This window comes from Myotis nattereri (assembly GCF_964212035.1).
Source record: "Myotis nattereri genome assembly, chromosome: 9".
Lineage (NCBI taxonomy): Eukaryota > Metazoa > Chordata > Mammalia > Chiroptera > Vespertilionidae > Myotis > Myotis nattereri.
Genome location: NC_138084.1, coordinates 51,498,493 through 51,513,412, shown reverse-complemented (window position 1 = coordinate 51,513,412; position 14,920 = coordinate 51,498,493). Strand labels below are relative to the sequence as shown.

Sequence of the window (14,920 nt, the reverse complement as noted above, 5' to 3'; positions counted from 1 at the left end):
TTCAATTGTTGAAACTCAATACAAATTAAACCAATCAGATTGTATTCTCAAGTCCCCCAGAAAATGGAGGGAATTGTTTTGGTTCAGAACCAAATATGCTGATTTTTCTAGATCTGTTAAATGGGAATGAATTGAGAACAGTGAAGTACTACTTGAATTAAATAAAATGTCTGCTCTGGGTTGAGTCCTTATCTTATGATCTAAGTACAAATTTCCTTTGGGGCTGCCCTTTTGAGAATTATTGCCAGAGATTATATACTTGGTTTTATACAGAAATTGTGGGAAATTGTTCTGAGGTTGTTGACCTTCTTTTGTGTTTTTCCAGAAAAGATATGAATGGCATCCTTTTTGGGATTATCATACATGCATCTTGCAGTTTTCACAAAGTGCTAGTTGGGCAAGTTGAGACTAGCTCTTTTATCTGAGGCATAGAGCAAGCTGGTGCCGTAGAAAGGACATTGGCTTGAGAGTCAGGACGCAGGTCCTCGTGCCAGCTCTGCCCTTGGCTCATCTCTGAGCCCGGGTAGGTTACCCCCCACCTGCCTTCCTGATGGACATGAGGGGCCTGGTGATCTTCAAGACCCCTCACAGCAATAACAGTCTGTGGTTCTGGGAAAACCTGGAAAGGCAGATTGGATAAGACAAACAGATAAGACAGAGAGTCACCTTTGGAAATGTCAGGGTTTTCCCCATGACAGTGAACACAATAGGTCTCGTGCTTTTTGCTAAATCTCAGCCTTGTGAAATCAAAAGTAGCAAGCTTATGCATCTGGGCTCAGTCAAAACCACTGTGGCGTCATATTGGAAACTCCAACTGATTTTACTTCCACCCAACATTAGCAGTTTTTCCTGCTTTTGGCAGGAGGACAAGACTGCAGAAATGTAGAGAAGTTTTCAGTCATTCCTTTGACCATCTCTTACTGCCAAAAGATCCCTTAAAGAGCTCACTCCTCTCATTTTATGGGTGAAAACCTCAGGTCTAGAGGGATGAAATGACTTCTTAGTATCACATATCAATGTTAGTGGCAAAGCTAGTATTAGACCCAGGTCTCCTGGTTCTCAGCCTGATCATTTTTATCTTCTGTATGTTCTAACCTCTGAAACCATAGGCATCTTGCATTTCTTTTTAAAAGCATAAACTTTGTCATTAGAGGTAAAAAAACAAACAAAACACTTCCATTTTTTTAAAGATTTTTACCAGTAAGCACATCACCCCTTATTTTTCATTTCTGTGTACTTTTTTCCCCTCCTAGTCCCTTAGCTCCCCCTTAAGGTTCACATTTCATAGGCAGGATTATGTGTGGTTTTGTTATTTAGTAGACAGTTAAAATGAATTGGATTCAGCTGTTTCTGAGGCAGGAGGAGTTGGGGAGCGAAGTGAGGGGAGGAGACATTGCAAAGGATTTGTTTTATTTTGTGGCATTTGTTAGACTGCAAAACAGCTGGAGCTGTAAACTTGAAGCTTGGCAGCCTTGTGTTTGAGCCAAACCAAAATAGAAGAAAATTGATTCAATATTTGTAAGTAAAGTTACGAATGTTTATGTTTGCATCTTTTGCAGACATGCAATGGAACATTTTCTGTTGTTTTGAAGCTCAGTCTTTTAAGATTAAACATTAATTAGAGATTTCTCTTGTTAAGGAATGCATTTAATTAAAGATGGTCCAATCTTAGCTGCCAGAGCCAATAAAATCCATTTTACTTTAATTTCTGGAAATTCTGGAATGTAAGTGACGAGGGAAGAGAAACTAGGTGAAGTGTTCTTTCTTGATAGAACTTCCTCCCTAAGCTTACAGGAATAATATGTAACAGTCAATTACGTTACACACGTGATTTTGACAGAACCTAGTGTAGCTTCTAGTTTGCGATAAACCTTTTTTTTTGTTTTGTTTTGTTTTGAAATGCTTACATCAGCCTCAAACTCACTGGATTTGAAGCCCAGATTAGGTAACTAGTTTGCCTGAAGTCAACAGAGATCCTAGGCTGTTACCTCCGTGGGTTTAGTGCTACTTCTACTGGTCTTTCTCCCTGAATGACTGGTTTCTTCAGTTATCTTCCCAGTATCATTGGCCCTGATCTCATGCAGTAATATGGTTATCACCCTGAGGGCAGGGGAAATCCAAAGCTTCATTGTCTTGTTCGTTTTTCTCATACTGCGTTCCTGTTGTTTCTCTGTTGTCCCCTCCCATGAATGTCCATGCCCTAGATTGAGAACTAGTTTGAATCTTCCTTGATCTTACCTCTTTTAGAGAACCCACCCATTTTGCCTTCCCCCTAACAATCCTGATCTCATCCCAGTGGCTCAATGCAACTCAATCTTAGCCTTATGTCTGATATTTTTGTTTCATTTTTTGAAACCAGATCCCCCACCTCTGCCCTTTCCCAATTCTCTCCCTTCATCCTCTGTCTTCTTCTCCCTTATTTGTCCCCCTTTCCATTTCTTTCTTTTTCTTTCAGAATTTCTCTCTCCCTTTTCCTCCCTCTTTTCTCTTTCCTTCCAAACACACATACATGTGATGTTAAATGAAACAGGGCTCCCGGGACACTAACTAGGGTTCTTTTTTCTGCTGGTTAACTCACCCAAAGGAAGGGACTGGTGGTGGGGGAAGTGGGAAAATTTTATGTAATTGTAAGATTTGCTTAATTATTATTTCCCATTATTTCTTCTTTAGGGTCTTTTCCCCCCAGGTCAAGGAGCCACAATTGGAGTTGATTTTATGATTAAGACCGTGGAGATTAATGGTGAAAAAGTAAAGGTAAGATGCTAAGTGTTCAATAAGGCTTTCATTGTGCTATGTGAGAGGAAATGGTGTTTTCATAACATTTGTCATGTCTCCTAATTGAAACCCTCATTGAAAATAATATACTCAGTCACGGCAGCTTATTTCCCAACAGAGCTCATTCCCTTTATGGGAGCAGGAAGGGGCTGAAGATGATGCATTTACAGATAGGAAGACAGAGAAAGAAGGGCTAAGGCAAGTTTATAATGTCTTCATCACATCAGAGGTGATGCTAAAAAACAAGGCAGACATTTCTTGTTGGGATCTCTCTCCTGAGATGGGCCAGGAGGCGGTGCTACCTCTGCTGAACGGCAGCCCATGAAGAGCCAGTGGATGCCTACACTGGTTATGTATGGGTCATTCAGTCGCATGGATCATGTCCTGTCTCCCATCATCCCCCTGTTCCTAGCAAGGGAGAGATACTATGAGGGGTTCAGGAGGGATGCATGACCTCCCCCTTCCCCTTTGTGGCCTCTGGATAGTTCGGTACCTGTGAGAACTATGGTGTCAACAACAGGAGAAGGGAGATGGTGCCTATCAAGTGCCCAGTATGTGTCAGTCCCTTTGCTAGGTGATTCTGCGTGTGTCATCCTGTTTGACTTAATCCTTACTATAACTGTTGTGAGGCAAATATAGTAAATTATCTTCATTTTTTAGGTTTCAGAGAGGCTGAGTGACTTATTTATCTGTGGCTTCACAGTTAGGAAGGGAGGTAGGAGATAGGCAGGATCTGAATCACCCCACTGCCTCCCCAGGGTCTCCACTGCCATGAAAGAAGAAGGGAAGGAAGGCAGAATAAGCTTGTCACCTTGGAGCAAGGAAAGAAAGAAGGTGATGGAAAGGTTGAAATGAGATGAATCACACGGAAGGAGGGTAGAGAGACTTGCTCCTGAGAGTTTGTGAAATTCCACTGTCAGGTCTTTCAGAGCTGAGGCCCATGGAAAGATTCCACAGCCCTGGCAGCAGCTCTACAGTGAAACCGTGGCATCAGCCCAGCTAGATCCCAACCCAAGCACTCCAAGTTTGAGTCCCCGTCATTTGCATCTCTCGTGTGCACCTGCATTCCTGCCCTCAAATGGTTGGGGAAAGGCAGAGAGGCTCCAGGGTGCCTCTGTAGCATTCCAGAGACACACAGAGGAGTGTGAGGATGAGGCTCCTGAGTGAGGGACAGAAGCTCTCCAGTGTCTCCCCCAAGTGTCTCCTCACTGCAGACATTTACACCAAATACATTAGTGATGGAGAGCTGGGGCTCTGGGAAACAGAAACGGCATGAAATCCACGAGTGGCAGGGCAGGACCAGAACCGAGGTTTCTCTCCTGACTTCTCATCACCCCCCAAGCTCCTCCATAAGTCTCATTCTTTCTAGAATGGCTCCCAGGATTGAAGACAGAAAATAAAAAAGTTTTAGAAAGATTCTTACAGCTATTAAGTTAAGTGCCAAGCCAATAAAGGCAAAACTGAGCAAGAGGCCCTTTTCTTAAGGTGCTCTGCATTAATGAAGGTGACCTTGCACAGAAAATATAACTAAAGCATACAGAATTTTCTCCTCTCCATTGATCTTTTTTAGTCTATCATAAATAAACTAGAGGCCCAGTGCACAAAAATTTGTGCACTGCGGGGCGGGGGGGGGGGGGAGGTGTGAGTCCCTCAGCTCGGCCTGTACCCTCTCACAGTCCAGGAGTCCTCAGGGGATGTCCTACTGATGGCTTAAGCCAGTCTGGCCTCCCTCTGCGGGAGGCAACCTGGCAGGCCCATCAGAATCAGGGGATGGCACCGCCCCCATCACCCCGCTGAGGCCTCTGCCCGGCCTTTCTCTGTGGGATCAGCCCGGGGCTGGCCCCATCACCCCACTGCAGCTGTACTGGTGGCCTCTCTCTGTGGGAGGTGACTGGGCAGGCCCCCCAATCGCCCATTCACCACGGATGGTTGCCAGCGCCCCCCCCCCCCCCCCCCGCTTTTCCTCCCCCTGCATCACTGTTCTCTCCCTCTGCCTGCTGGCAAGTGCCTTGGCTGGCCTGGTGCAGCCTGCTCGCTGGCCCCACCTCCCACTGACTGGTCATTCTGCCGTTTGGTCAATTTGCATATTACACTTTTATTATGTAGGATGCATAATAAGTAAAACTCTAAGCTAGCCTACCACATTTTAACTTTAGGAGATTAATTATAGTAGTAGACTTTTTTCTCTCTAATCAGGTGTATTTTGCATAGAAAGGAAAGTCTTGAAAGCATGCACATATATTTGCTTATTCGACCACCCATCTATCCATTTATTTATCTGTCCTCTATTATAGTAGATGCTTTGTTCCAAGCACTGTGTTAGGTAAAGCACCTTGCTCCCTAGTAACTTCCTATCACCTAGGTCAAACATTTTATCTATGAAAACATCTTTAATATCCTACACAAAATTAATCCTTCTTTTGTGATTCCACAATCCTTTGTCACTAGCCATTACTCAAATGTGTCCACCGTGTACCACGTACTATGTTAGGAAGGCACTGGGGTATAAAGTAAGAGACAGTCCTTGCCCTTAAAGAACTCAGTCTAGTAAGGAGACACACTAGTAAACCAATGATTGCAGTAGGTTATTGTGACGGTGAGGCAACAGAGGTGTAAGTAGCCTGGCCCCATGCCGGAGGTGAGAGTGGTCAGCCCTTGGCTGTGGCAATGAGAACAGACTGGCATGAGACTAACGCTAGGAGGCACTTTCTCCTGCTGGTGCCTCTTTAAAAGGACATCTCATATGTTATTATGGTTAGTTAATATTGTGTTTATCTTTCCTGCAGACTGTGAGCTCTTTGAGATCAGGGGTTGTGTTTTACTCATCTTTGTATCCTGCCAGTGCTTAGTATAGTGTCCTGCACATATTAATGAGCTATAAATGCTGAGAAGGAATGAATAAATTGCAGAGAGCGTAGCAAAACTGAACTAAAAGATAAAGGCAATGGAATATGGATATCCTCAAGAATCAACTGTCAGGCTAGAAATGGGTAGCCTCCTATGAGAAAGCATCTTGGCAAGGCAATGCAATTACACTTTTAGGAAATATTTCAATGGCTTTAATCCTTGAGGCTGTTCTCAAGATGTGCCAGTCATGAGATCACACTGCTTTCTATTGACTGACAGTGTTAGATCCCATCACAAGAGTTTTCAGAGGCTCAGTGAGTCACTAAAACAATAGTCTGTTGTTCTAAGATCCTGGCAGAGGGGAACCACGTCGGTACATTTGGGGCAGGGGAGAAATAACCTTTGTCCCGGCAAAAGCCAGAACATCTGTATGGTCGCCTTCAGTGTGCACACACTTCCATGTACACCGTCACAGAGCAGCTGCAACTCCAAATCAGAGAGCCTTTGGGTCGCTGATTGGCAGCAGGGGCTACCAGCCACTCAGTTTCCTCGGCTAAACTGGTGTGAGCAGTGGGTGACCCTGCCTGCCTCAGCCTCTCTGGATGCCGATGCCCATGTAAATCAGTCTCTGGGAGCAAACAGCACAGTCGTATGAAGTGAGTTCTCAGCTGGGAACGAGAAGGCCTGCAGTCTCAGTCCCAGCTTTGTGAGTAACCATTAGGAGGTGGAGTTTCCTGGTCAGGAAGGGGAGGCATGAACCTATGTACCTACCTAACCCACTGGATTGCTGTGAGGATTAGGCCAGAGCATCGATTCATATTTGAACACTCTTTTTTTTTTTTTTTTTTTTTTTACAGTGTAACATTTTTATATTTAGAATTAGGCAGCTGGACTCAGTTTAGATGATTCCAATTTTGTTGGCAACATCCAAAGCATCATAGTCAGGAGCCAGTCAAACATATGCCTTCTTCTCGCCATCAGGCCTGATCAGGGTGTTGACCTTGGCCACTTCATGTCATAGAGCTTCCTCACAGCCTGTTTGATCTGATGCTTGTTGGCCTTGACATCCACAATGAACACTAGTGTATTATTGTCTTCTATCTTCTTCATGGCTGACTCGGTAGTCAGGGGGAATTTGGTGATGGTGTAGTGGGCAAGCTTGTTTCTCCTGGGCACGCTCTTCCGAGGGTATTTAGGCTGCCTCTGGAGCCTAAGTGTCTTTGGCCATCGGAAGGTGGGTGACGTGCGGATCTTCTTTTGTGTGTGGCTGTGGACGCCTTTCAACACTGCTTTCTTTGCCTTCAAAGCCTTTGCTTTGGCTTCGGCTTTGGGAGGGGCAGGGACTTCCTTCTTAGCTTTCAGCGCCATCTTCGTAAAAAGCTGAACACTCTATTATTTGCCAGACATGCTGTTTGGTGCAGGGAAAACTGTGAGGGAAATGGACCCTGGCTTCTCCCTCATGAAGCTTTCAGTTTAGTGAGGCAGACAGCTGATAAACAAGTTATTAGAGATAAGTGAATGGTTCAAATGTGTCAGGTGCCGTGAGAATTACAGGGTGGGTTACAGGAGAGAATATGGGGCTGAGGATGGGGAGCCTGCCTCATCCGAGGGTGCCAGAGGCCTTCTCTGAGGAAATGATGTTCTGTTTATAGGGGGTGAAACTGCATTTCTCAATGTGTGGAGTTTATGCAATTAGAAGGGAAGACTATCATTGTTATTTCTCGAGGTCTTCTGATTTGTTCTGACTCAGTGGGCTCTCTGGAGGACAGTCGTCTTTCAGTATCTTCTGTTCTGTGCAGGGAAATTCGGGGAGAAGTGAGAAGTGTTTTGCCTTTCTTTTTTGGTTATTTTATTAGGCCATAGAACTGATAGATGACTTCAGAAAATGTGCACTTTCAGCTGGTTTATTAACCTCTTTTTATAAAGAAACTGCTGAAGCCTAAAGAGACTAAGTGACTTGCTCAAGGTCACAGAGCTTAAAAGTGGTGGAAGAAAATTATTATTTTTGTCTGCCGTGGCACCCTTCCTGTTTTCATGAACAAAGATAATACCTTAATACATTCATTTGAACTTTGAACTGGAAAAGGTGGTGAAGTTGGATTTTCTCCCTCTCCAATTGCTGACTGAATGACAGCTCTCCCTGTGTCCTGCCTCTTACATATTGCATTGTGGTTAAGAGCAGGGACTCTGGGACCAAACTGCCAGGTGAATTGGCTCTGGAACATACTGGCTGTGAGATGTTGAGCAAGTTAATTAATGTCTTTGTGCGTCATGTGAGCATTGGATACAGTTCAAGTACCTACCTCATAGTCATTGTGAGGATTGATGAGTTATTACATGTAAAGTGATTGAAATGGAGCTTGACACATAATACATGCTTGTAGACACAGACAACAGTGTGGTGATAGCCAACAGGGGCGGAGGTAGGTGGAGGTGGGCGAAGGGTGAGGGGAAATGGAGATGGAAAGAGACTTTGCTTGGGTGATGGGCCCATGATGCATTGTGCAGATGATACTTTGTTGAGTTGCACACTTGAAACCTGTACGCTTTCATGAACCAATGTCACTCCAATAAATTCAATAAAAAAGAAAAGAAAAGAAAAAAAGAATGAAAGGGCCCTAGCTGGTTTGGTTCAGTGGATAGAGCATTGGCCTATGGACTAAGGGGTCCTGGGTTCGATTCCGTCAAGGGCACATGCCTGGGTTGCATGCTTGATCCCCATTAGGGGGCGTGCAGGACGCAGCCAATCAATTATTCTCTCTCATCATTGATGTTTCTATCTCTCTCCCTCTCCCTCCCTCTCTGAAATAAATAAAAATATATTTTTAAAAAAGAATAAAGGGGAAACTTTTAAATAATCTAACAAAGAACACACACACACACACACACACACATACACACAAAACAACAAAAAACTAAACAAACCCCTATCCCTAACCAGACACACACACAACAGATAAAAATAAAAAAATAAAAAAAAATTGTAAGTGCTTTTTTTCTTAGGGCTGAAAATAACAATGAAATGATTTGGGTGAAGGTGTTTCCACTTCTAAACTAAAGTCAAGCAATGCTTTCTTTCTTTTCTGCTTCTCCAACCTGATCCTTCTTGTATGCCTTTACAGCTTCAGATCTGGGACACAGCAGGTCAGGAGAGATTTCGGTCCATTACTCAGAGTTATTACCGAAGCGCCAATGCCTTGATCCTCACCTATGACATAACCTGTGAGGAATCCTTCCGTTGCCTTCCTGAGTGGCTGCGGGAAATAGAACAATATGCCAGCAACAAGGTCATCACTGTGCTAGTGGGTAAGTAAGGACTAACGAGGAGGGAAATTTATTTTTGGGCATCAGAGAATGTATAATCACATAAAGCTTGTATCTTGGTACATTCCAAGAATATAATCTACGGCTATATAATTCAAGCAGTCAGCCAGCATTCAGTTCTGCAATTGAAGAGAAAATTAAATAAGTCCTATCCCATGGTGATGGTTTAGGAAAGTAGAAAATATTGCTGATTGATTTTTCTATCATTGTAGGCTCTAGGAAAGAAGATAAGACTGCCATGAAGTTATGTGGGCTGCTAAACATTATTTTAAATCTAATTACGAGATCATGAAACTGCTGGTCTAGAAGTAAAATGTATCTCTTAAGTTGAGAAGGAATTCATTATTGAAGCAATTGTTTTTTGCCTAAAAAATGGACTGTGGCTAATTTTGTCCCTTCTTGCATTTATGCTGACTTCAGAAATTCTTAATTTTCTGTAAGAATCTACTGAGGGAAGTTCTGCAGTTTATTTCATTTTGTAGGAGAGTAAACCTCTGTTTAGTATGGGGGGAAAGCAAAAAACAACCCATGATTTTCTATGGTAACAAATACATCCAATAAGCCCAGGCCGGTTGAGCAATGGTTAGAGCACCGGCCTGCAGACCAAAGGGCCTGGGGTTCGATTCCCAGCCAAGGGTACCTATTTCAGTTGCAGGTAAATTGTTGGAAAGATAAAGTACACCATGAATTGTTCATGTGGGTACTTCCATGTATAATTTAGAACTTCAGAAATTTTACTTAACCTTGTTAATCTTACATCTGTATATCCTTTTTCTCATGCCAAAAATCCCTGTCCCGGTGACACCTGCATAATCACTCACTTACTTTATCCCCAACAAACATAGCAGCCTCAGAATAACAATGCCTGTACTACTGCTGACAAGATGATTACTGCAAGAATTTAAGATTTCTTTCCTTCAGTTCTTTTTGTTCTTGGAGTATCTGTGACTAGGGATGCATAGTTAAATCACGGTCTCTTAAACTCACATGAAATCGTTTCTCTGTGTGGTTGTGCTGCTTCAGGATAAACAGGCTCACTTGTTTAATTTTGCTTTCAATTTTAGGAATTGCTTTTTAAATTTAATTCCATGTTAATTGTATAGTTATTAATTACATAATTATGTAAAACATTTATAAAATTATGAGTCAAATTTATAAAATAAGGTATATTTAGAGAGTTCTCGTTCCTATTCCTCCCTACCCCCTTTAAAAATATATATTATTTTTTTTATTTCAGAGAGGAAGGGAGAGGGAGGAGAGAGAGATAGAAACATCAATGATGAGAGAGAATCATTGATTGGCTACCTCCTGCAACCCTGACCAGGAATCGACCTCCTGGTTCATAGGTCAACGCTCAAACACTGAGCCACACTGGCCAGGCTTATTAACCTTATTCCTTTAATGGGTAATCATTATCTTTAAAATTAAGATTATGGTTTATTGTCCCATTAAAAATAAGCAAACAAACTGTGTATATATTTTTCATCCTTGTTCTTAGATATACAGTTGTATGTTATATACACTTTTTTCTACTTTGTTTTATTCATTTAACAATATATCCTAGTGTCTCACCTGGCAGCATATAGACAGGTCCTTTATTGCTTTTCACAGTGACAAATAACTACGGACGGGTCTATTATAGTGCATTTAGCCAGTGCCTAAATGATGGACATTTGGGCTGTTTCCAGTTCTTTGCCATTACATATGGCACTGGTATTTTAAAATAAACATTCCAGTAATTATACTCCCATTACTTGGCTTTACCAAGCCCATCTGTCTGGTTTGACTTCAGATATGGAATTGAATTTTGCTGTTTCCGAGCCTGCAAAAAGTCAAATGATTCCATCTGTGATTTTACCACTGTTTTAGGCAACAAGATTGATCTGGCTGAAAGGAGAGAGGTCTCCCAGCAGAGAGCTGAAGAATTCTCAGAAGCCCAGGACATGTATTATCTGGAGACCTCAGCCAAGGAATCGGATAACGTGGAGAAACTCTTCCTTGACTTGGCGTGTCGCCTCATCAGGGAAGCCAGGCAGAACACACTTGTGAACAGTGTATCATCACCCTTACCTGGAGAAGGGAAAAGCATCAGCTATTTGACTTGTTGTAACTTCAACTAAAGGCCGAGGCAAGGAGAAGCAAGAGGAATCATCAGCTGTCCCAATGGGCCGCAAATTGCTGGGGAGATCTGGTGACGATGATGGCTCCCGCTCTCAGACCTTCTGACTCCTGAGTTTACAAAGCATGGCAGGCCAAGGGCGTAGTCCACAGGCCGGGATTAGCAGAACATATAATGGTTTCATCCTTTTGCAGTCTGGAGTCAGAGCAAGGAGACGATTGCACTAGGCGCTCCATGACCTGCAGAGCATGTTGCTTTTGTTTTATAAAAAAAGCAAGCAAAAGCGCATTCCTGCACACAGTCCAGGGGAATCCCTCCTGCACACCAGTGGGTGCATGTGGGGGCTGTTCTTGGGGACCTTGGTTTTCTTGTCCACCAGATAAACCAAAACTGGGAAGGCCAAGTACTGTCTCTGTGGTGCGTATCGATGACCCCATGGAGATTCTGAAGTGTTATTTCTCTTGTCTACAGGCACTTTCAAGAACTTTGGGATGTAAAGATGGAAAAAACCTTTACCCATGACCAAGAGTTAACATTTATTGTTTTAATGATATATACAAGCTCATGACTCCTTTTGGTGCTAATGATTCCGCTATTTCACAGACCAAATGTTTTAGTACATTGATGTCCTTAAATGTATTTCATAGAAATAAAAAAAAAAATTAAGGGAAGTCCATGAATCAGCACTCTTTCTCAAAGTCTTGTTATACCTTTTCTAGGGTGGATTTGTTGGAAAAGAGAATACTTTCCTTTCACGTTCCCCTCTAAATCTTACCATTTTCTTCTATTTTCTCATCTTTCCTGCCCTTTGAGTAAATGAAAAAATTTGAAAAACAAAAAACAAGAATGGTTGATATAATATTCTGATATGAAAGATTAGCTCTAAGACTCTATGAGTACGTGTGAGGAAACAGACCAGATCTGACCAAAATACTGTGGATTCATGGACTGCAGTGCAGAGCTCCAAGCAGAGCACAACCCTTGAGCGGGTCACATCTTTCTCTTTCTGGTACTATCTTTCTTGGACAGACCAAGGCCTGGGGTTTTGTAGGTTTTTAGTATGATAAGTGAAAACAGCAACAGATGAAAACTCTCATGAACCATTTTTGTATCTTCAATGATAACCTTAGAAAGTTTCTGCTTGCGGAAGCAGGTTCAGTTGTCATTTGTCACCTCCTTTGTGTAGTAATGTCACCTTCAGACCATACATACCTTCTTTCCTGTTTCTATTCTCTTTTCCTCCCTGTCTTTTCTGGTCTCTCCCTTCTTTTCTTCTTTCCTCCTTCCCTCTTCCGAACTCCCTCCTTTCCTTATATGCATGTGTTACTGCAAATCTCCAATTCAAATGGAGGTGTATATGCCTTTACTTAGCCAATTTTAAACCAGGATTCAAAAATGGAAGACAGGCTGCTGAATATGTATTATGTCTTCAGTGCCATACTTTGATACCTTCCAATTTGTTCACTGATATAAATGCAAATTGGGAAAATAATTAAACCTGTATGTTGTTGATGCTGTCAGATGTTTATGTAGCTTGCTGCTTAGCATAACTGAGGGATGAGTAATGGGATAAGGATATAATATGCAATTCCACTGATTCTGTAGATGGTGGCAATCTCGGTCCTGATAGGTTGATGTTTGAAAGCTAATTTTAAAGAAATGAGTCATGCAGAGACGGTATTGATAGAGCATTTCTAGCATTCTCTAGCCTGTTTCAGAATGACCCACCTCTTGCACATGTGACTATACATTATTCTTTAAGGGACTGGTACTTTTGGTTGGCCCTACTGTGTTTGTCCTGATTGTATGGGTAAGAGAGATCCCAGAAGTTTGAATGGTTTTTTTTATTTTAGAATCTCTCTCTACAAGAAAGAAAAATAATTTTAATAAACACCAACCAAAATCATTATAACTGCTGCCTTTCCGTCTCCCTCTTCCCCACTAAGCCAACAACTAAAGGTATTCAGAAAACAAGTTGATCAAGGTGGGAAGAGCTTCTGTTTTTAAACTGTACAGAAATGTCCCTATATTTAGATTTATTATCTTTTAATTAGGGCAAACATCCAGTTACCATAGGACATCATGACCCAACTTTGTCTCACAGCAGCAAGTGTATTGAAATTGAAGTTGCTTTGTGAACTAAGAGGATAGGACCTTATTAGATTGGACACATTTATGTAAAATAACAGCTTCTAGTCATTCTAGCATCTGAAATTCTATTTTTTTCTGATTAAGGTATTACATATGTGTTCTTATTCCCCCACTGCCCCCCAACCCCCTTCTCGGGCCCTCACCCCCACCCCCACCCCAGTGTATGTGCCCATTGGTTAGGCTTATATGCATGCATACAAGTCCTTTGGTTGATCTCTCCCCCTTACCCCCACCCTCCCCTGCCTTCCCTCTGAGGTTTGAAGGTCGAATCGATCCTTCTCTGTCTCTGGATCTGTTTTTGTTCATCAGTTTATGTTGTTCATTAGCATCTGCAATTCTTATTCCCCAAAGCTCACCCTCCCCTGTCTACCTTTGGCTGCACTTAGAAGGGGATTAGAAAGCTCTGCTCTTGGCCTCTTTCTTCCCCGTTACACCTTCTAGCCTTTCTGTAACGTACAGTCACCCATCCATGGCCCATCAGCAGGACACATGAGAATGTAGGGCTTTTTTTTTTTTTTTTTTAATCTTTAGTTGTGTAAATTCTAGATTAGACCTTATGGACACTTATTCACTGATGTAGTTCAAGTTTGAGGATAATCCCTGATAAAATGTTAGGTGTTTAGTAAGTGTAGCTGAATAAATAACTTAGTGCCAAGGGGAACTTTTTTGGTTAAATAGAAATTTCTCAGAAAGACCTAGAGAAAGGACCCTAATTAAATGTGGTCTTCTTAACCAGGCCAGGGCCTAAGCTTACTGGTTTGCCTTCTAGTTCTTACTGTCATGGCAATATTTGCTAAGATGAGTCTTCTTAAATGCAAATGAATTCTCATTTAGTGGTGAATGAAAAAGAGAGTTACTTTCTCATAAATCAGTTTGGCTTACTAGTAATTTGAAGACGATCAGATTCCATGTCTATTTCCATTTTTGGTGTCATCTTTTTCATTTAATAAAGTTACTAAATACATTGCAATAAAAATGTATCCTATTCATGTCATGAAGTCAGGTTTGGGAACATCTGTGAAATCATACAGCTTACTGATATTAATGATTTATTATGGCTTTGTGTCGACCGCATCCTCAAAGGATTTTGTGCTTGCTCTTTTACCTATGCAAGGATTTTTTCCCCTTTATATGCTTTTATTAGATGTGTTGAATTATGTTAACATTTAATTTTGATTATGTAGGGCCAATTTCCCTTTCTGTGGATTACTTAGGTTAGCCTATTAGCTTTTCCTGGCCTTACTTTTCCCCTTTTAGACTTTCACGTTCACATCTCTTCTTGAGTAAAGTGGCAAGAAAACGAAAAATGAAAAGTCAAATGGATTGATTTGACGTCTTAATTTCTGATTTAGGATTTGGTAAAAGCCACTGGCCAAAGTTAGATATTTGGATTAGAATTATTTTAGCCAATAAAGACTTCTGAGAGGGTGGAGGGGGAATTTAATAGAAAACTGGATGCATTTTCTGTTCATGAATGTATGTCCTTGGAGGACACTGGTGACCTCCAGTGTTAGATTAATGATTTGCCTCGTTTCCCCTTTTAGCCATCTCATAATTCTTCCAGATGCAGCATCCACTTTCAGGTAATGAATCATTCTGAATAAATACCAGTTGTGATTTTGAATTGGTCTTCCAACTAAAACCCAAACATCTTTTTTTTTTATTATAAACCAGCCACATTAGCTCTGGAAGAGCTCCTCTGGG

The 14,920-nt window shown here is 41.8% G+C and overlaps 1 protein-coding gene and 1 pseudogene across 4 annotated transcripts in view; one reads left to right on the top strand and one right to left on the bottom strand.

The window, feature by feature from the left end:
* RAB30 (RAB30, member RAS oncogene family) overlaps positions 1-12,925 on the top strand; it is a 78,577-nt gene extending 65,652 nt beyond the window's left edge. For all 3 annotated transcript variants that reach the window (XM_081100112.1, XM_081100113.1, XM_081100111.1), the window contains 3 exons: positions 2,671-2,754; positions 8,745-8,928; positions 10,816-12,925. In XM_081100112.1, coding sequence (XP_080956238.1) covers positions 2,671-2,754; positions 8,745-8,928; positions 10,816-11,066 — 519 coding nt within the window. In that variant the 3' untranslated portion in view covers positions 11,067-12,925. The remainder of the gene's footprint in view (positions 1-2,670; positions 2,755-8,744; positions 8,929-10,815) is intronic.
* Positions 6,521-6,996, bottom strand: LOC308525301 (large ribosomal subunit protein uL23-like; annotated as a pseudogene). The gene has a single exon. The product of its transcript is annotated as a large ribosomal subunit protein uL23-like (transcript).
* Positions 12,926-14,920: the final 1,995 nt, after the last annotated feature.